The 23,713-nt window shown below is 40.3% G+C and overlaps 1 protein-coding gene across 1 annotated transcript in view; it reads left to right on the forward strand.

The window, feature by feature from the left end:
* LOC136877286 (zwei Ig domain protein zig-8) overlaps positions 1–23,713 on the forward strand; it is an 831,749-nt gene that overhangs the window by 252,565 nt on the left and 555,471 nt on the right. Inside the window, exon 3 of the mRNA XM_068225724.1 lies at positions 16,655–16,756. Within this exon, the coding sequence (XP_068081825.1) occupies positions 16,655–16,756 (102 nt within the window). The remainder of the gene's footprint in view (positions 1–16,654; positions 16,757–23,713) is intronic.

The raw sequence follows: 23,713 nt of genomic DNA on the forward strand, positions 1-23,713 counted from the left end.
GTAACTTTCACTGTTGCTATCACTATCCTCGAACTCGGATTCATTTTCCAAAACGTCATTATTTCCATAGGGGCTGCCTGGCCGAGGCGGCTAAGGCGTGCTCGGTTCGCCCGGAAGGACGTGGGTTCGAATCCACGTCAGGAAGTCGTAAAATTTAAGAAACGAGATTTCCACTTCCGGAGGTGCGTATGGCTCTGACGTTCACTCAGCTTACACTAAAAATGAGTACCAGGTTAATTCCTGGGGGCAAAGGCGGCCGGGCGTAGAGAGTAACCAGTCCATCCCATCACGTGGAGAGGTTAACAATGGTGGAAGCCTTTACCTTCCTCTCCTCCGAGGGCCTTCATGGCCTGTACGGAAGTGACTTTGCTTTGCATTATTTCCATAATCTCCATCAAAAACAACGTCTACAAGCGCCTTCAGTCTATCGGTTTCATTGCCTTGAAGCCGATCCTACTGCATAATGAATACTGTGCTGTTGTTCAACAATCCCAGTGTCCCACAGAGATCATTGTACAGCAGTAGTTCCTTGCAGTGTGGATTGTGAGAATTAATATTGAACAGGGAATCTGATATACGAAATAAGCGTGGCACAGAGTCAGTGAGAGCTGAGTTCGCACTCGATCTCAGCTCGTCATATGACGCGAATGAGTTAACGTAATACATGGTTTTTATACCAGAAGTGAATATCCAAACATTGTCTCGATTTTCTACGGGGTCGGGTATGAATTGATATGACTCTTCGTAGATATTTTTATGACCGAATGCCCTTCCTGACGTGGACTTCATCAGAGTAGTTAATGAGATGAAACGAATGGCGTAGTATATGAGAGTAGGAAGATAGAAGGTGAATTCTGGTATCAGCACATAACTTGCTCTTGGCGAATAACTTCAAAAAGACTGCTGAAGGCTTTACGTCGCCGTCCGATGGTCGAATCACCATCCACAGCGCCATATGCTCCCACTCCGTCAGGCGGGTTGGTTCTTATACCAGAAGATAGAGATCAACTCAAGAGCGCGAAATAATATAAAAAGATGAAAGTGAATAGAGTCTAGCAAATTGAGGGGACTAGAGAAATGTAATTAAGAAGATGTCAGATGACTGTCGAGACAACGAATGGTGCACTACAAGCAGGAAATAAATAAGTATTTAATATGGATTATAGAAGAACGCTCAAGGTACACAATGTTATCATATCATAAGTAAAACCATTGGCATCTAGAAACGGATTATGATCATCATCAGTGTCGTCTGAAGGCAATACCTTGTCTTTCCTGTCTTCAGCTCCTCTTTCATTTCATAATGAATATTCTGAATTTAGCTCTTCTTCTTTGTATCGTTAACATCAGTTATGTCCGACTCGTTGGCTGAACGGTCAGCGTACTGGCCTTCGGTTCAGAGGGTCCCGGGTTCGATTCCCGGCCGGGTAGGGGATTTTAACCTTAATTGGTTAATTCCAATGGCACGGGGGCTGGGTGTATACATTGTCTTCATCATCATTTCATCCTCATCACGACGCGCAGGTCGCCTACGGGAGTCAAGTAGAAAGACCTGCACCTGGCGAGCCGAACCCTTCCTGGGATATCCCGGCACTGAAAGCTATACGACATTTCATTTTTTTAATCAGTTCTCTCTTCCCTTGAATTTCTTGCACAACGCATTCATTTGTTCTCTTCTTAATCCATGTAATCTTCAGAATTCGTCTCCAGACCCACATCTCAAACGCTTCCTCTCGTTTTCAATCCTGATCTCCGACAGTCCAAGATTCACAGCCATACAATAGCACACTCCATGCAAAAGCAATTACAAATTTCCTCCTAATTCCAAAATCTAAATCTGCACTCATTAAAAGATGTCTCTTATTACTAAACGCCTATATGGCAAGCGCTATTCGCCTTTCGATCTCTTTGCTGCACCTCTTGTCATTGGTGGTCAGGCTTTCTAGACAAGGTAAACTTCTGACTTGTTCCACTATCTTGTCAGTAAGCTTGATGCTTGAGAGAATTCGTTCTGGATGTTTACTCACAAGTAATACCTTGGTCTTCTTAACATTAATTTTTAAGCTTGAATATGACAATCAGTTTTTGCAGAGTTAGAGAAGGCATTTGACAAAGTGAGGTGGGATAAGCTCATGGAGATGCTTAAAAATGCAGTGGAATGGAAAGAGAGAATTCTGGTCAAGGAATTATATTACAACCAAACAGCAAGAGTGAGAATAAGAGGATAATTAACGGAATAAATTAGACTGGGGAGAGATGTTAGACAGGGTTGCTGCTTATCACCAACTTTGCTTAATGTTTATTCCGAGGAAATTATTTGTGAATTTTTGGATGGTAGAAGAGATGTCATGTCAACATTGGAGGTAAGAGAATTGAATGCGTAAGATTTCCTGATGATATGGCAGTAATAGCTGAAAATGTGAAAGACCTCCGCAAAATACTGAGAGAATTAAACAAAAAAGTGTGAAGAGTACGGAATGAGCATAAACAAATAGAAAACTAAATTCATGATACTTGGAGGTAAAGGTAAAAGAGCGACAATAAAGATAGGGGGAGAAACTATTGAACAGGTGAATAGGTTTATGTACCTTGGATGTAATGTAACTGAAGACGTTCACTCTGTAAAAGACATAAAAGCTCGAATTGCCTTAGGCAAGGAAAGCTTCAACAATAAGACACTGTTTTGTGACAGAGTATAGCTTGTGATATAGATGTTGATTCCCATAGGGATTCTGAAATATTTGTCCTGAATGAGACAAAGTCTCTTAGTGCATTGGCACTGCCGGTGGCTCCAGTTAGCCTACGCAGTGGCCTCCACGGTATGCACCAGCCAGCGTATTGGTAGGTGTGCTAGGTACCAACTGATGAGCCCACCCTAGCACACGAGGGCGAAACGCTGGCAACCAAGAATGAGCTAGCTTATATAATGCCCAATAACGGACCATTATATTGGTATTAGAGTATAGCTTTATATGGCGCTGAGACATGGACAAGAAGGAAGGGAAAACAGAGAAGAATAGAGGCATTTGAGATGTGGATTGGGAGAAGAATTGAAGCAGTAAGCTGGGAAGGTAGAATATCAAATGAGGAAGTTCTAAAGTGAGTGGGAGAAGTGAGGACCGTAATTGAAAACAGGAAGAAAAATTGGAGAGGGCATAATACCCAATGTAAGGGGTGATGAAAGGAAAACGATGAATGGGTGTGAGACGATATCGGTTATTAGACAGCATTAGAAAAGAAAGGAAGATTGTGCAGAAGTAAAGAAAAGGGCACAAAATCGAGAGATATGGAAGACACGGCCATGATTTGACCTGCTGGATGGCAGAACAACCTGGGATTATGAAGATGATTCTGACAATGCTGGTGATAATACTTTCAGCATCTTGTACAACTCTTTCTCGGAGTCTCCTACAATTGCTATGTCTTCTGCAAATCGAATGCATTGGATATGGTGCTTTTTTGACTATATTTAATTTTTAAATTTTGAGTTTCACAGGGAAATAACTTTCATTACTGACTTGGTAATAGTTGTGGGCCAGCAGTTCCAGTTACAGCAAAATTATCTAGAGAATTGAAAATCTTCGCCTTTTCTAGGTTCATACGAAATTTTTGCATTCTAGTTCGACTTCCCCCGGAATTACATACCCTATACTAAACTTTAAACTATTTGTCTATTTGTCTCCATTCTACGGTGTCTCTTGGAGGAGGCTTAGAGATAGCCATGTTGCAGATTATCCAATCAGATGTATGGGCATGGAAGACTGGAGATGACACCCATCATTGAAAATCTGACAGAAACTCACTTAAGGAGGTATGAGCATGTAGCGCACCGACCGCAAGATTATGTAATCATGAAATGTCCCTCCATCTATATATATATAAAATAGCTTGTCCTGACTGACTGATTCATCATCGCCGAGCCAAAACTACTGGACATAATGAAATACAATTTTGGGGATACATTCATATTAAGATGTAGGTGCTCGCTAAGAGAGGATTTTTTGATATTCCGTTGCTAAGGGGGTGAAAAGGGGGGTGAAGTTTTAAAATGAGTGCACCTATATCTCAAAACTTTAAAAGTTTACAAATGTAAAAATTGGTATTTAGAATCTTCTTTGAAAATAAGGAAACACGTATTTTTTGTTTTCAGAAAATCCCAATAGGAGGGGTGAAAAGGGGTGAAAATGGGGAAAATGGGTTGAATGCCCTTAATCAGTATACCAGTACTTATATCTCAGAAACTGAAGATATTACAGACCTGAAAATTGGTACTTTTGATCTCTATTAAAAATAAAGAAACACGTATTTTTTTGTTTTTGGAAAATCCAATTAATGGGAGGGTGAAAAGGGGGTGAATTTTTAAAATAAGTGAATCTATATCTCAAACTTTTAAAGTTTGCAGATGTAAAAATTGGTATTTAGAATCTTCATTAAAAATAAAGAAACACGTATTTTTTTGTTTTCGGAAAATCGCAATAGGAGGAGTGAAAAGGGGTGGAAAAAAGGGTTGAATGCCTTTAATGAGGCTACTTATATCTCAGAAACTGAAGATATTACAGACCTGAAAATCGGTGTTTGGGATCTCCTTTAAAAATAAAGAAACACGTATTTTTTGTATCTGGAAAATCCACTTAAGGGAGGGGGTGAAAAGGGGGTAATATTTTAAAATGAGTGTATCTATATCTCAAAACTTTTAAAGGTTATAGATGTGAAAATTGGTATTTAGAATCTCCTTTAAAAATAAAGAAACACGTATATTTTGTTTTCGGAAAATCCTAATAAGAAGGGAAGAAAAGGTTGAAGAAGGGGTCGAATGCTTTTCATGAGTCTACTTATATTTCAGAACCTGAAGATATTACAGACTTGAAAATTGGTATTTCTGATCTACTTTAAAAGTAAGGAAACACGTATTTTTTCGTTTTTGGAAAATCCAAATATTGGTGGTGAAAAGGGGGGTGAATTTTTTAAAATGAATGTATCTACATCTTAAAACTTTAAAATTTACAGATGTAAAAATTGGTAGTTAGAATCTCCTCTAAAAATAAAGGAACACGTATTTTTTTGTTTCCTGTAAATCCCAATAGGAGGGGTGTAAAAGGGTAAAAAATGGGTTGAATGCCTTTAATGAGGATACATATATCTCAGAAACGGAAGATATTACAGAACTGAAAATTTGTATATGGGATCTCCTTTAAAAATTCACGTATTTTTTTAGTTTTTGGAAAATCCTATTAATGGCGGTTAAACAGAAGTGACAAATTGGGGTGAATTTTTTGAAAGATTATCTTGGAAACGTAAAATGTTACAGACGTAAAAAGTGGGTGTTTGGAATTTCCTGTAAATGTAAAGAAACATAGGTGATTTGTTTTTGGAAACTCCACTTAAGGGGAACCCAAAAGGGGTGAAATTTTAAAATGAGAATTTTTACAGTATATCTAAAAAAACTTAACATGTTACAGAAGTGAAAAATGGCATTTTTATCTCTATTAAACATAAAGAAACGTGTATTTTTAATTTTCGGAAATACCACTTGGGTGGAGGGGGGGGGGGTAAAAGTGACTGAAAATGGTATTGAATTATTTTAATTAGGCTACTGATATCTTAAAAATGAAGATGTTACAGACGTGAAATTTGATATTTGCAATCTGCTTTAAAAGTAAAGAAACACGTATTCTCGGAAAATCCAATGAAGGGGGGGGGGAGGGGGGTGAATGAATTGAAAAGTTAATTGACTTTAATTGTATGAGAATATATACATCTAATAAAAACTAAAGTTGTTACAGACGTGAAAATCCGTATTTGGATCTCCTTTAAAAACAAAGAAAAACGCGTTTTGGGGGGGAAACCATCTTGGGGGCGGGATTGTAAAGGAGTGGAATTCTTTTCATGAGGACACATAAATCAAAAAGTGAAGAAGTTAAGAGTCGTGAAAATTGGTATTTAGAAGATCCTTTACTATGAAAGAAACAAGTATTTTTTGCGGGAAAATTCACTTAAGGGGGGGGGGGGGGGGAGTAGTTTGAAATGAAGTGACAAAAGTAAATTATATTTATGGGGATACTTATATCTCAAAACTGAAGATAATAGACGTGAACATTGGTGTTTGGAATCTCCCTTAAACATAAAGAAACACGCCTTCTTTTAATTTTTTTGGGGGGGGGGGGGTGGCAGTAAACCTAACGGCGGTGGGGTGTAAAAGGAGGTGAGACCAATTGATTTTACTGTTCTTAATGTACTTATAAGGATCCTCCGTTGCTCAGGCGGCAGCGCGCCGGCCTCTCACAACTAGGTTCCGTGGTTCAAATCCCGGTCACCCCATGTGACATTCGTGCTGGACAAAACGGAGGCGGGACAGGTTTTTCTCCGGATACTCCGGTTTTCCCTGTCATCATTCATCCCAGCAACACATAATAGTAATAATAATAATAATGTTCCGGACCGTCGTCAAATATGCGGACCGCGCTGGAAACGGCTCCTGGACGGGTAATGACTAAGAATGCAGTCCGGCCGCGGGTTCATTGCCGCCAAGGCGCCCAATATGACACTACGCCGGATCTCCTGAAGGATTTTATCCAGATTAAAAATGATTATAGGAAAATACGGTATGGCAAAGATTTACGGACCCAACTGACCGGGAAGAATGCCTGAGCCTAGCCCGGGAAGTACGAAATCGATTGCTGGAAAGGAAGATTGAAAAATGGGAGGAAACCAGCCGTAATCTAATAGAAAACGAGTCAGATCAGGAATTTTGGTGGATTCTCGCTGAAAACGTGTCAAATCGCGAATTTCGGTGGATTATATATCTAAAACAATAAGCATTCAATTATAAATTTCAGTATAATACCGTAGCGAAGCACGGGTATATTGCTAGTTCCTGTATAAAAAGAGAACGGCGTAGAACTGTAGTTCGCAACTGACCACGTGTCGTAAACTCACCGGACGAAAAATTAGTCACTCGTGGAGAAATCATTACAACCATCCATGTAACTCCGCCTCTGGACTTGGATTCCGTTGGGAAGTGAGTCCACAAAGTTGTTCAGGTACGTCGTATCCAGGTTTAGCCACTCCATCCGCTGTTCCAAAATGTCACACACATTTTCAATGGGGTTCAAGTCAGGTGAATGTTTCAGACCAATCGAGATGTAATAGGGTGGGGGAGTGTTTCTGAAACCAATCACATAATAGACTACATCCAGCCCGATGAATTTCGCTGTTGTAATCTTGAAAAATCGGGGTGTCAATAGCATGCTCAACACGCAGATGTTGACTGAAAGGCAAGACCTGATCATCCAGAATGTTTAAAGAAACTTATTGACTCAAAATATGAGGAATTAAGCACCAAAAACTACGTTATCGAGTAAATCTATTGTAAATATAATAGTAATTTTAGTGGAAAAAAACCCGAGGGGAGAATGATTTGTATTTGAACGTCAGGTTGAAACACGCACACAGACACACGGGTAATAGTAAGGATGTAAAGGAGAGGGCATATAAGTCTCTGGTAAGACCCCAACTAGAGTATGGTTCCAGTGTATGGGACCCTCACCAGGATTACCTTATTCAAGAACTGGAAAAAATCCAAAGAAAAGCAGCTCGATTTGTTCTGGGTGATTTCCGACAAAAGAGTAGCGTTACAAAAATGTTGCAAAGTTTGGGCTGGGTAGAACTGAGAGAAAGAAGGAGAGCTGCTCGACTAAGTGGTATGTTCCGAGCTGTCAGCGGAGAGATGTCGTGGAATGACATTAGTAGACGAAAAGTTTGAGTGGCGTTTATAAAAGTAGGAAAGATCACAATATGAAGATAAAGTTGGAATTCAAGAGGACAAACTGGGGCAAATATTCATTTATAGGAAGGGGAGTTAGGGATTGGAATAACTTACCAAGGGAGACGTTCAATAAATTTCCAATTTCTTTGAAATCATTTAGGAAAAGGCTAGGAAAACAACAGATAGGGAATCTGCCACCTGGGAGACTGCCCTAAATGCAGGTCAGTAGTGATTGATTGATTGATTGATTGATTGATTGATTGATTGATTGATTGATTGATTGATTGATTGATTGATTGATTGATTGATTGATCGATTGATTGAACAATATTTCACATTTGAAATACCAGCCAGTAAACAAGATACATATATGCCAGCGAGTAACATTATTAACCTTACACGGAATACCTTGCAGCATCGTCATTAACACAGCCCATTGTGTAAAGCATGCAAACAAGTACATTTCTCGAGCAAACTTTCTACTGTCCAAAATCTACCTGAATTTTTCAATAGGTACAGTGATATTTGTACGACACTCTTCAACATCTAAAGTTTAGTGACCTTAACACTCACCGGAATTGATGTCACATCATCCTCTCGTAATTTACAAAATATAGGATTATGTTTCGATTACGTAGCTCCGTCTTAAAACACTGTAAATCATTCAGTTATATCACTCTTATCATTTTCATATCTCAGTCGTAACTCTGGGTCACGATTTTTGTATCTTTCAGTGACTGATTTAATATTATAGTTAGCTACGTCGGCTGACTGGGGAAAGTGTTAGCATAGCCCTAGTGTAGGCACTCCACTCACTCCGCTTGCTGTAAAGGAAGCTCCGCGGCCGGTGATGCTCTTTTATTTTTAGTTCACGGGATTGCCGACAGGAGCGTCCTTTACGATCTGCCAGCGATCTGTTAATTGTTGCCAAATGTTCGGGGAATGTCCAGCGGACTGTTGCGACATTTGTTTCAGGTTACAACCTCTAAATTACTTTTTTTTTCCTGCCGTGCGGGCAGTATGCGCCGCGGCGATACTTCAGAGCCTCTCGAAGGGAAGTGTGGTACCCGTAGGGGGCCGCTGTTCTCATGACAGAGCTTGGCCTGGATTTGCAATGATAGCTTACAGCTACTAAATTACTGACATTTGCTTTAGGTTACAACCGCTAAATTACTATTTTTCTTGCCGTGCGGGCAGTATGCGCCGCGGCGATAGTTAAGAGCCTCTCGAAGGGAGTGTGGCCCCCGAAGGGGGGCACTGTTCTCATGACAGAGTTTGGCGTGGATTTGCAATGATAGGTTACAGCTTCTAAATTACATATTTTCTTGGTGTGTTTCTTGCTGCGTTTTTATTGTGAGCGGGTTGCTAACGGAACCAGCGAGTTACGAATTATGGGAATGACGTCATGTCGGCCAATGGCCGCGCTCGTAGCTGGCCGAGTAACGGTCGATGGCACGTGAAAACTTTCGCTGTGTTATAAAAGTAAACATACATTTTTTGGCAGGGCATTGGGTCCCTGGCATTGGTAATGAACACATCTCTCTTCTAAAAGGACTTTAAGGTACAATTCATATATATTTCTTCGTGAAGTTGTGTGTTATATACTGGAGTGCCTAGGGTAGGGCGCTACTTAACTGGGTAACTTCGGAAGTTTTCGTGGCACCAGAACTGGATCAGCACTTTCTACGGGTATAGTATCTTTCGTAATATTAACTTTTATATCAAAATAATTAATGAACACAGCGCTAGTATCATTTGGTTCGAAATTTTCCCTATAAAGGCACATAACCAATTTACCCTAGTACTAGCTCTTTTGGAAATCTGAACACTAAAGCTTTTGCTCTGCCCCTAGAATAGGACTCACATTCAGGTACACAGCACATACGATCGATATGAATAAATTATAAACATACTGTGCAGGGAACCGAAATTATAAAGAAACAAGGTTATGATAATAACATGAAGACAATGACCGTATCACCACCGGAATTGTTGGAAAAAATAAGCTTTTTAAAATAAACAGTTCTCACGACAAAGAAAGAGGCTCTTATAGTGTTTGTAATTACACAAAGAATTGTAATTTTTGATTAGTAATATTTAAATTTCCGTACATATTTGGTAACAACCCGGATTCCACTAATCATAACAAACACAAACTAGCACTCCAATTGTTGGAATTATGGCCGTTTCGATAGGTCGGCTAAGGTCTGACGACTTATTATAAAATTCACAGAACATAAATTACAGAATACCTGATACATTTTTATTATGCAAGTTATAATCATGCCGTTGCTAACTGTCAGAATTTTCAAGCAATTTGTATCGTATGTCGATCAACTCGTAGGTGAGCCCGTTCCACGTCCAACTCGGGAATCATAGTCGAGCGTGCCTCTAATTTGTTTCCTTGTCAGTGATTGCAAGTCCCACCACGCGCATAATTGTAATGTACAATCCATTGCTTGTGCTTACGCTCCAGTGCCAATGATAATTGGAAATCAGTTTAAGTGTAAATCTCGCACATATCTCACTATCGCTCACTGATGCTCACACCTGGCGAGTGATGACTGTTGCTTCCTCGAACTCAGGTGGGGACCTCCATTTGCAAGATGTTCTTAATTAAATGTACTTCAACTTAAAAAAAGGAAAACTGGGTGCACCTAGATGTATTTAAACTCTCATAACACTCATAGAACCATTCTGCGCAGCAGGGCCGGAATTTTTATTTGGAAGGAGGGACCTTGTCACATTTGTTGCACCCCTGACGCGCAGCCAGAAATAAAGTCTGTTGGCAATTAAGATGATAATACATCGGTTCAGAAATACATTTCCATATTCGTATAAAAGTCCTATTCATGTTTTGGAGAACAAATAATATAATAATAAAGTCTCCTATGAAAAGACGGAATATATGGAGTACAAGCAGTATATGCGGGTAAAATATGGGACGATTAAAACGACAGAGAAGTTAAAATACCTGGGACAATGTATCCAACCCAATGGACTGCATGAAGAGGCAAACAAAGCAAGAGCCATAAAATTAGGTCTGGCCTACAAGAGAGAGAGAAATGAATTTATTTCTGTGTCCCCCATTAGAAGGCTGACAAAAAGGCAAAGCATACATAAAAAGTCGATTAACAGCTACAAAGGTCATATAAAGTATGTATATAAATGGTTGGTATACGATATTATAGCCTATGTATTACTTAATAAAACACGTATCAATAAATAATTTTGAAACCGTCCGACTCCATGGCTAAATGGTTAGCGTGTTAGCGTTTGGTCACAGGGGTCCCGGGTTTGATTCCAGGCAAGGTCGGAAATGTTAACCATCATTGTTTAATTTCTCTGGCACGGGGGCTGTGTGTGTGTGTGTCCTCCATCATCATTCAATCCTCATCACCACCCGCAGGTCGCCTACAGCCGACATATCGAAAGAACTGTATCCGGCGACCCAAACATGTCCCCGGACACTCCCGGCACTAAAGGCCATATGCCATTTCATTTAATTTTGAAACCCACGAGGAACTCTTTATTTGACAAAGATATAGCTAAGAATATACATTATTTCTTATTACTTTTAAGGGTCATTTCAAGGCTGCTAAGCCAATGTCCTTAATAAATTGGTTGGCCAAATTTAATGTCGTACAAAAATGATGAAATATGTGAGTAATGGTGCCTCTTGTTCTCATCATTGATCCTGACTGTACCTGTGTGGAGTCCAGATGATATTTATCAGCACATTATGGAATTGTACGAGCGCAAGTCAATAAGTATATGCAATTAAGTTTTATAACTTATTACAAAAAGAGTACACACTTTTTATTGATATCATTTTTCAACATAGTCACGCTTCCTTACAACCGTTTCACAAACTTTCTAATACCCTCCACAAAAAAAGGGGGTTTTGTTTGCGCAGCAAGCCACGTATGCACCGCTACCTACACCTGCTGAGCGGAGCTGAGCACATTTAAGAGGACCAAACAGACTGCAATCCGGCGGGGCGAGATCGGGACTGCACGCAGGATGCTCCAACACCTCGAAACGCAGCATCTGAAGAGTTTGGGCGGCGTGGTGTGGATCCGCATTCTCATGAAGCAAAACAACTGCTTCCGACAATCGAGCACTGCGTTGGTTGCGAATTGCAGGTTTCAGCTTCTTCACCAGCATATCACTGTGATGTTCACTGCCTACTGTTTTCCCCTTTTCCTGGTAAATGTTCCTGGATTGGCCCTTGAGTGTCCCAAAACACTGTGGGCATCACATTTCTCCTTGAGTGCATCATGTGGTTGAGAAGATAATTCTGCGATTCTAATTGTCGGGTCTATCACGAACACATTACTTGAGCGCGGTAGTATTGCTATCATGTCAGTCCCGCGGATTGACACAGAATAGATGTAAAAAAACTGGCGATCTCCCAGAAGACCAAAATCCGACATTATAACTCAGTAATAAAACGCTTCCGAGTGCCTTAATTCATTTTTTTAAAGGAGCTGCCAGAACTGATGCAGAAGGAAAGGAATATTCTGAGGAAAATTCTGGCACCGCAAAAGACTGCTGATCGGACTTGGAAGAAAAGGAGAAATGGGAAGCCCTACAAGTGCACTAAATAAATCACGGACCCAATGAGGAAAGGAAGTGTAGCATTCTACGGACAAACGACTGATCAAAAACTTCTTCAGATACACGATAGGATTAGAAACCACTTCCAAGTCCGTAAACGAGGCCAACCGGGATGCGGAAGAAGTTGGAATTACACTACAAATGATCTACACTAGAAGAGGGTTAAGAAGAAGAGTCGAGAGTATAAAAATATTTGAGGGGAAGCCACTGAACATGAGACCAAACCGCGTCATTTCCCAAGAGGAGGAAAAGATGAAGAGGTTCTGAGAAGAGAAGAGAGGAAAGGCCGAGAAGCCTTAAGTTCTATGCAGTCCGTAGTTTGAAAAATGTCGAGTGCAGGAAATGCAACACCAGCCCAGAAACCACTGAGTACATCACGAGCAACTGCAGACTACTAGCGCCAAAATTGTACACTGACAGACATAATGATATAGTCAATATTATACATCAAGAAATTACCCTGATCCCATCTTTGATTCAGAACAGAGTGCCTTGCTACAAATACTCCCCACTAAGTGTATTGGAAAATGAAAATGTTAAACTATACTGAGATCGAACGATACAAACAGATTAAACAACTCCGCACAATAGACCAGACATAACATTAACAGTTAAAAAGAATCAACACACATATCTCACTGGCATCGCTATCCCGAATGACCACAATATAACACAGAAATACAGGGGGAAGGTCGATAAATATACTCCAATGGCTATGGAAGCAGCGAGGATCTGGAAACTAGACAGAGTGGCAATTCTTCCTTTTCTCCTTTCTCCCACTGGATACACACCAAAATTATTTCCAGAAAACGTAGTGAAACTACAGCTCCCCATCTTCACTCACAATGTGGCGCAAGAGGCTGCAATTTTGAAGCCCTGCAACATTACCAGAACATTACTGAATGTCCAGTACGGACCATAAATACTGCAACATCTACAACGAAGAGAATAATGTATTGTAATGTTAAATAAATTATGATTGAGCTCTATTTCTTATGTGTAAAATATCGAAACAGGTGCTATACTACCAACTTTAAAGTTGTGATATAAATAATAATAACAATAATAATAGTGATTCGTCCGGAGGCTTAATATGCAGCTGAATGTTTGAGCCTGATAAAAGCAGGATTGGCCAAGAAGTTGGAAATGGTGGAGAGAAAGATTATGTGTAAGATACTGGGACCGCAAACGACGGAGGATTATACGGAGAGAAAGAAAACCAAGAATTATATCTTAAGATGGAAATGAGCTCAGATACCATCCGGCAGAGGAGAGCAATGTTCTTCGGACAGGAGCTGGGGATAAAGCAAACTGCCTCGGGCTCCGAAAAGATGTGTTCCTCCCCAGTTGTTACATGAGAGCCTAATTTGAATATGAGCTGTTCTCTTTAGAAATGTCTGGATTTTCAGGATGGTTTGTGACATTCACTTTCGCTGCCGAAGTATTTTACGTTCTGTCACATGGGTCAGGGCAGAGAAAAATTTAGCTTCCACCGAATTCTCAGTCTCATTTATGGCTACGAGGGAAGGTAGGCTGCCGAGGTAGGGATGGTGCAGAGCGTTGCCATTCGGAGCACAAATAGTGCGAGTGGATGTTATAACAGGTGTTACTCATGGGGTCAGTCGTGGTTAAATAGCACTTTCTAGGCCAGTGAGGAGAGCAGTGGCAAACTACCTCACATCTCATCTTTCCTAGTGCATTTGGGAATCCACCAATAAAGACAGCAATATAATAGAAGAATAGAATGGAAGAATACGAACTTCAGTATAACTAAACCATTACTATTATTTCTTCCTTTTCTACTGTTTTTTCCACATCTGCGTGGTCGCTGGTGCGAACCGTGTCGCACACGTAGATATGGCCATGTTTTACGACCGGATGCCCTTCCTGACGTCAACCCTATATGGAGGAATGTAATCACTCTTGCGTGTTTCTGTGGTGGTTGGTAGTGTAGTGCGTTGACTGATTATGAAGTGGATAGTGTTGGGACAAACACAAACAGCCAGTCCCCGGGCCAGAAGAGTTAATCAGAGGCGATTAAAATCCCCGACCCAACCGGGAATCGAACCCGGGACCCTCTGAACCGAAGGCCTCAATGCTGACCATTCAGCCAATGAATCGGACACTATTATTATTATAATAAATATTATTATTATTTATTGTAACGACATAGGGCAAGCCCCACATACACGGTAGTGCCTCCATGCCCCATATATGTGTACATAAACTCTACGAAATGTTTATATCTATGCAGACAATTTTAAATTTACATATTTACACTCGAAACACTGTGCTCTTAAAATAATAATAATTACCTTGATTTATTTTTCATATTAGAGTAAGAAGACCCGGTCATTTATACTCTCAGTCTTACCCCTGTATACACATTTGTTCACAACCACTCCCACACACGCACGCATACATATTCGCCCACATTCAACCGTTCTTGCACCCATCTTTCTTACAATTATAATTTATACAAGTTATATACATCACACCTCCCCGGAGGAGTGCGACAGGCTTCGGCAGCCGGCACGATTCCTATCCTCACCGCTAGATGGGGCTTCATTCATTCCACTCCTGGCCCGGTCGAATGACTGGAAACAGGATGTGGATTTTCATTTTCAAATACATCACATATGGATTTCTATTTGCATATACATTTTCTTTACTGCGCGGAGGAAGTGGGGAAGAGGAAGCAGCTTTACCTCAGATAGTAGAAGATTCCAGAGACAAGCAGACCGTGCGTAAAACCCATTTTAATATGAAGTTGTTCTGGCGAAGGGAGGGACAGGAGTCACTCCTTGGCCTCTCTTAACGAAGCGGTAATGAAACTGCAAGCACTGGAAAGGGGAGAAGTGTGTGTTGTCTGTCAGGGATTTCTTAAAGAACGCTACGTCTATTTGTTTACATAACGAATTCGCTGGTGCCAATGACCTGGATGTGTTTGGAAGGATGTGTTTATTAATTAAACGTTCTGCTCGTCGCTGGACACCATCTAGAGGGTAGGCAAGGTACTAGATCTGAGTCAACTCTGCCACAAAATTGGTTCCTCGTTGCCACGTGGATTGTGGTGAACTGAACCGAGTCTGGAGGAACAATAACCATAAACTTCTTCCAAATATAATACGCGAAAATTTGTTTATAGGAGTGCATGAACTGATTCCAGCTAACTACAAGTTATGAAATCATAGTCGTATGATAGACATTGCAAGCTGCACCGTATGCAAGAAAGAAGAGGACACCATAATGCACCCTTTAACACACTGCACACAAGTTCAAGCAGGGTGGCGGATGATGAGAACCTTAATAAGGCAATTAACGGGCTGATATATGAGTCGAATAGTTTTCGAACGGATCATAAGACCAATTTCAGCCTCCAGCCAGCACAACTCCAAGCGGCAGTAGTGTTATATACGTGTATTGATGTTTCAAGTGTAACCCGATCACATAGCGCCAACATTGTAAGCCCCCAACTAGATGTGTACGACACTCTGTTTTTTAATGCTTTCATTCCTCGCCCTAAAGGGGTGAGGCGGGCCATCGAGAGGGTAACATCCTCTCTGTGGCCGTGGATATCTGGTTAACTGCACAAGAAATCCAAATAAGAAGCAACGTTTAGGCATTTATGGCGTCAAACTATGCTAAAGTGCAAAAGAACACCGAAAACAGTGAAATAAATCAATAGGGATTAATCAAGATTAATTGTAATTATTTGAATCAAACCATCCACTGCTTTCATCATTTTCAATATTGTTTTTGGTACTATCAAGCTATCAAGCTTAATATTTTACTTTTGTTAATAATGTAACATAAATAGTTGTAAATAGAGATAATAAAATATATATATTTAAAAACTCTTGGATTTGCACTTCCTCGTAAAATCTGGTCTACATTTAACAAGACACGATCGGGCCATGTTAAATGCGCAGATTTCCCCCCAAAAAATGGTTTCACTAAGCAGACCATCCAACATATCATCACCGAGTGTCGAAAAGGAAAGTACACTGGCAACAACAACGCGTTTCCAGGGGTCAATCAGTTATACAAACAACCTGGACATAAAGTTTGCTTTCTAAAATCATGTACTGCGTGTATGTATTGTACCTGTGAAGCCATAAGCTAAACAAGTACATTTCAGCTCCAATATATTTATTAATGATTTCCTTACAACCAGTTAACTTTAATGATGCTACTTAAGGATACTTAAGTCAGTCAGCCTTCGAAGATATCTTCAGTACAGTGAAATATGGTTTCTATCTGTTGCAGGTATCCTGGATACGAAGAAAAGACTACCACTTGCTGACGGTAGGGCTCGCTACCTACAGCAGTGACGACAGATTCTTCACGGCTCACGTGAGAAACACCCAGGTAAGTGAAGATAATGTATATTCTACTGCGTAAATTTATGGAAATTTATAATTTTTATTTATTTAATCTGACCCAGGATATTCCAGGTTAGTCAAATGACACAGAATAATCCATAGAAAACCTTGTCATAAACAAGACATCAGAATAATCTTAAAAAAGATGTTACAATTGACGATATTAAAATCTACGAACTCCATATAAATTATGTCGAAGAATCGAGAACTTACAGTAGTTCTTTATTGTTGAGACTACTTCCTTCAGTTGCAAATTTCTTGACAGTTGATATTTCTGTCGCCATGCCTGAAAGATTGCGGAATAGATTTCGTCGCCCAGATGAAGAGCCCAGTCACAGTAACATTCAGAGGAGTCAAGGAAGAAAGGGATGGTTGGTTGATGAATATTATTTTCCTCATTGTCCTCGCCATTCGGCTGAGAGATTGAACATTCAGAGTGTACGGTTAGATCAACAATTTATGCTTCATTCGTCCGTCTGTCGATCACTATGTTATTAATCCTGCTGGTGTTGTCTCATTTTTAGGTCGGTCATTTTTCAGATCAACTTTGCTTTACGGAAGTGAAATCTTGGTGCACGCAGGACATCTTACTCATAAGTTAGAAATAACAGACGTGGAAGTAGTGAGATTGATTGCTGGTACAAACAGGTTGAAACAATATCAGGAAGGTACTCGGAATGAGGAGATAAAGGGTAAGTTAGCTGTACATATTAAGGGCTGCGGTGGTGGGGTCACGTGAGGCGAATGGAGGAGGGTAGTTTAAATAGGAAAATAGTGCACTCTGTTATGGAGAGTGCGAGGAATAGAGAGAGACCAAGACGGCGATGGTTAACTCAGTTTCTAACGATTTAAATATAAGAGAAATAAAACTAACCGAGGCCACAGGACTAGATATAAATAGAGGATTCTGGCGGCGATTAGTAAATGTGCAGAGTCTTGCAGAATGAACGCTGAAATGCATAACAGTATATAATGAAGATATATGATGTATGCATGAGCATTAGCATTCATGTTTCTGATGATTGATTTAATTCTCAGCAGTTCTCGTTGAGGGAAACTGCCCGACACATGCGGTAAGGTTTCCAGTCAATGCATTGCCCGCAGTGATCTGTGCTGGTAAACCTCCCGGCAGGATACGCACTGGAGCAGACACCGCGCTCATCTGCAACAAATCCCTCCATTCCCAACACGTTAAACCATCCCGTCAGGTAACATAACAATTAGCTGAAGGATCTTGGGCAAATAACTCAACACCTTTTACTTTCCCTGAATATGAACACCAAGCTACAAATTCGCGTGTTCTGAGTATATCTAGCAATTGTCTAATATATTTTGTAGATGTCTCTGCATTCAGTTGAAGTTCAGATAGGTAGCGAGTCATTCACAGCTTTTGTAGTAGCATAAGGTTGATGTTAAGTTGTTGAAGGTACAGTTCCCAAATAGCGCGCATTATTACCCTTTATACTTGTGGTTCGAATAAATCGTACTTGTCGGATTGTCGCACGGAAGTTGTAGAATTTCTTTAGGTGCGCTTCTGATCATGTTTTTGGCTTTTACGTAGATTTTCTCCAGTCAAGTTTGAACGATTTTGACGTATATTTTGTCCTAGGCTATTCCTTTTCTCAAAACCCGTTGTATTCGATGTGATAGCGATGGGCATGCACTATTCCCTTACATCTCAATTTCTACTGTACAAGACTTCGACGGAGTACAGGAAGAGGAATGTTTGCACATACCTCCTTGCATACATTCCTAAGACCTTCAATAGTGGCAGGACGTCCAGAAAATAGCTCTGGAAGAAGGTATTATTGATCTTCACATTTTTCGGTACTGAGGATTCTGAGTTTGATGCGGTCGAAATATCTTGTCACTGTAATGAACCCCTTAGTAAACGTTTCCTTGTTTTCCTTTACGAAGTTTGTGTGCAAGTTTCGGTCCTTTCGGCGACAATAAATTGCCCGGGGATTATTGTTGTCATCCAAATAAATCAAAGCTTCACCCAGAGTAACAATCGACTGCAAATTTTCCCTTGATAGGTAGTTTTCGTATAAGTTTCTGGTATTAGTGAACCGTTCTTTAACGTGCCTTGCTTTCAAAGCACGTTCCTGTTTCTTATGCCGCTTTACCAGGTTCAGATCTTCTGTAATAATTCGGTAGACTGTACGTATGTGCTTGTGTGATTCGCAAGGTGCCTTTGAGTTGGTGGATTTTCCTTCAGGACAGCAGCCTTTACCTTCTTAACGATGTGAGGATTCCTGGAGGGTCGAACTCTCTACCGCGCCAGTTTTAAGAAGTTGTAGATTCTGGCGGGAAACCATTCTGATGTAGTTTTATCAATAGAGGACTTACGAGTGTTGACACGTTTCATTTTACATTGTTGTACAATCCTTGATAATGAGAAATTAGCATTGGAAAGGCCAGCAATGTGTCCTTGCCATATATCTGCAATTCAGCAGGCCATGAGTCAACAATGGTATGATATGACTGTTCACGGCATTTCTCTAAATCAGAGTGACCGCACACAACCAAAAAGCGACATGCCGCTGCTTCCCGGAGCGACACGTGCGCTGAAGGTCGCGTCCTATGGCAAACCTCCGTAACAGACTTGTCTTGGTAATTTCCTCAACCGAAACAGTCTGAAAGGGGTTAGCATTGTCGGGCCAATAAACTTATGTATTACAATCAATTTTTAATGCGGTTGGTGTAAGTGAGTCCTGGTATTTTTTTAAGTTAACTTTCAGTTTTTAATTCGTTCAGAACTGAAATTAAAACACATTTCTGAAGCTTTGTTAAAGGGGTATAATATAAAAGCGTGAAGAAGGGGGTCATTTTTCCCTGCGACTGGGGTGAAGTTCTTATTGTATGCATTTCTCTTGAAATGAAGTTCTTCACAGAAAGAAGACAAGTGAGCAGTTTTACTTGATTTTCTGGAATTCCAGGAGATTTTTATAGTTATCCTGATACACGATTTCTGGTAGGGTGGAGTCACCTGACTAACAGCTTCCTCAGTGGATCAGTGTGTTGTATCCGGTTTCAAAGTTCGTGAGTTCAAAGCCAGCAAAGGAGCCGTATTCTTGAAGAGAGGAAAAAAGTTCATTCAGCTCGCGTTGTCCTGAGATCTTGTCATGTAGGGTAACTCTGCTGAAGCATTTCGAGTTAGGCAGGAAAATAAGTAATTAAATCTTAGCCATATGTATCCCAGTGGATGTAGAATTCTTTGTCATCTATCAGAATAAAACGCAACGTCGAAATTGACATACAGGTGACCTAAATAGCATAAGATCAAAATGATAGCACACGTTAGCCCAGGCAAAAGGAATTTTTTGTTGTTTTACTATTATTATTACTTAAAAATTGATGACAGTGTTACAACTTCGAAGCTGTTAACGCAAACCAATGGAGTACCGCAAGGGGATACACTCAGTCTCCTGCTCTTTAACATAGCGACATATGACGTGGTGATGGAAACTAAGCCATATTAACATATACTTTTATGCAGATGACTTGATCATTTGTTCGAGTTCCCTACCTGAACTACATAAAGCCATTGAAAATCTAGACACATGGGCACATGATAATAAGGTGAAAATCAAAACTGAGGAAACTAGAAATGACGTTTCGGAAAAGAGGGAGAGAAGAGCTAGTGACAAGATTTATCTAACATCGACTCCCCTCAAGTCAGTAAATCTATGTATATAAAATAAGAGTTGTGTCTGTACATTGTTTAAATTTTAAAAATGATGGTATTTCTGTATCGGTAGTGTGCATAGTAACTAGGAAATACACTTTCTAATTTTCCATAATGTCTGTCTGTCTGTCTGTCTGTCTGTCTGTCTGTCTGTCTGTCTGTCTGTCTGTCTGTCTGTCTGTCTGTCTGTCTGTCTGTCTGTCTGTCTGTCTGTCTGTCTGTCTGTACACGCATCAAGAGAAAACGGCTGAAGAGAATTTAATGATAATCGGTGTGTAAAGTTCAGGTTATAGCCGCTAAAATCTAGGCCATAAATAATCTTATTCATGCTGAGAGAAAGGGGAAGGCCTAAAATTTAATTCTCAATTATTTATTATTATTATTATTATTATTATTATTATTATTATTATTATTATTATTATTATTATTATTATTATTATTATTATTCTTTCTGCTATTTGCTTTACTTCGCACCGACACAGATATGTCTTATGGCGACGATGGGATAGGATAGGCCTAGGAACTGGAAGAAAGCGGCCATGACCTCAATTAAGGTACAGCCTTGAAAATGGGAAACCACGGAAGACCATATTCAGGGCTGCCGACGGTGGGGCTCGAACCCACTACCTCCCGATTAATGGATACTGACCGCACTTAAGTCTCAAATATTTGTGTCATTAGAGGTCATATCAACAAAAGTTACATAGTACCAATTATGTGTATATATATATAAAATTCCGATCATTTAGGTCTTATGCATTTTTACCGTACCGGCTATGATAACAGACATATTCATGAACTTGAACTTTTGTTGTTAAGTCCATATCAGCGCCGAGTCACGGGAAAATGGGTGAACCGAATTTAATGAAAATCGGTATGTAAAGTCGGGGAATAAGGAACTATAGTGTACGCTATAAATAATGTTGTAAGACGCCCTAATATCAGAGAGCCGAAAGAAAACTAAATGTGAAGACCTACAATACAGAAAGCTTATAACATTATCAACAATATTGTTTGTTGTGATGTGTTTTGTCTCTCTCTTGCTACTCATCTCCGATAGATTGGATTACTGCTCTATACCGGGTTTTTTTAAATTTGGTTTACGTCTCACAGACACAGAGATGTATTATGGCGATGATGGGACAGGAAAGATTTAGGAGTTGGAAGGAAGCGGCCCTGGCCTTAATTACTGTGCAGCCCCAGCATTTGCCTGACGTGAAAACGGGAGACCATGGGAAACCATCTTCAGGACTGTCGACAGTGGGGTTCGAACCCACCACCTCCCGAATGCAAGCTCACAGCTGCGTGCTCCTAACCGCACGGCCAACTCGCCCGGTCGTACGAAGTATAACGGCCTGCCTGAATATTGGCGGGAAGCAGCTGGGGAGTTAGATGACTTTCTTTTTTAGCATGCCATTCCTCTGGTTCATTAATATTCTGATACCACTGGTACGTAACACACTGGTTGATCATAGCATTCGAGCTATTCAGTCCCTACTCTGAGGCACTGATTGGAATGAGCAGTGTGCATATACAACAGAATAATGGCAGAGGAGTGTTCACGGCTGTCTGCGGCCTGGTTATTTCGGGACTGGAACTCTGGACTGTTAGTTCGGCACCGTAGTACTGTTTGTTAAAAGTGAGAAAATGTGCAGTTTTTCATTTGATCGAGTATTTTATGTGGTAACATTGCTGTTAATCGCTGTATTCCTACTGACGTTTTTGTAATGGCCTAAGTTGACTTCAGTTAGGAAAACCACAAAGACAGTCCTTCTGAGAATCCCGTAGCGAAGCACGGGTACATTAATATATCTAGGATTGACATTACAAACCACAGCTGGAGTCTACAGAGCCGACATAAAGTCTCCAGCAACGGCGACAACCAAAGCCATATATTATATTAAAACAATTACGAAACTGTCAATGGGAACCGCTATGAGATAATTTGACGTGTAAATAACTCCCATCGCCACATACGGGCTGGAAATCACCTGGGAGAAGCTGACCATGGCGGACTGGAGAACACTGGAAGCACTCAAGTCGCGTTTTCTGAAAGCAACCTTGGGGATATCGAAATACGGAAAATCTCAACTGAGCATATGAACTTGCCAACGAGACTTTCAACGACGACCTCCGGATGAAGAGAGGGCTGCCATTCACAGACGCCTGCGAGAAACTAATGCTAGACGGAGTGAAGAAAAGAGACGAAATCTGGATCGACTTCTCTACAGTGGAGGCCACGATGAATAGGACATGAACAAACACTAACATTTTGTAAACTCGATGGCGGTACATAGATACCACCATAAGCTGGGTAAAATCGAGTACTTCCATGGCCCAGATGAATGCTGCGTATGTATATTATGCGATGTTCAATACAGACGATAATATATACTCGCTTGTATAAATCGGAATCTTCTATTGTGATGTTTTGCAAAAGTGAGTGATGACAGTATACGTGACAATTGTGGTTTGTTCTAAACTCTGTGCACAATTTATGCGCTGTAGCTTCAATAATAATAATAATTATTATATTATTATTATTATTGTTATTATATATATATATATATATATATATAATTCGCTGGGGCCATCAAGGACCACGTTAAGTCTTGTTGCATTTGACACTGAACTTGGCCTTCTTTACTTCTTTAGAGCCCAAATTTCCCTCATTCTTTGTGAGTGGGCCTGTTTACGCTCCTCTATCCAAGGGGCACCGTGTCTTCTCTTCGGTTGCTCGTCTCGGTTTAGCCCGTTCGTCAATATTTTCTTGCGGAAGAGATCTCTGTTAATGGCGTCTTCAGCTGAGATATGTAGCATTTGCAGGTCTTCTTTGGTATTTCTAAACCAGGGAATTGTGGTTTTGGGGTTTGAATCAAAAAAGTGAAATATTTCTTTAGTTAACTTTCTTCCGTCCATTCTTTTCAGATGACCGTAAAATCGTGCCCGTCTTTTTCTGATTGTGTCGGTAATTTCCTCTATTTTGCTGTAGACTTCCTTGTTGAATCTCTTTTGATGGATTCCATTTCTGTACTTTGATCCCAAGATTCCTCTCACAATTTTGCGTTCTCTTTTCTCCAGTTCTTCAAGGAGTCCTTTGTTGGCATTTAGAGACAGGGTTTCGGCTGCATATAGAACTACTGGCTTCAGAACTGTTTCATAGTGACGTATCTTGGTGTTTTGGGAAAGGCATTTTTTGTTGCAGATTGTGCGGGATGTTTGGTAGGCTATTTCCAGTTTGCGTACTCGCTCCTG

This window comes from Anabrus simplex, chromosome 1 (genome assembly GCF_040414725.1).
Source record: "Anabrus simplex isolate iqAnaSimp1 chromosome 1, ASM4041472v1, whole genome shotgun sequence".
NCBI classification, from domain to species: Eukaryota; Metazoa; Arthropoda; class Insecta; order Orthoptera; family Tettigoniidae; genus Anabrus; species Anabrus simplex.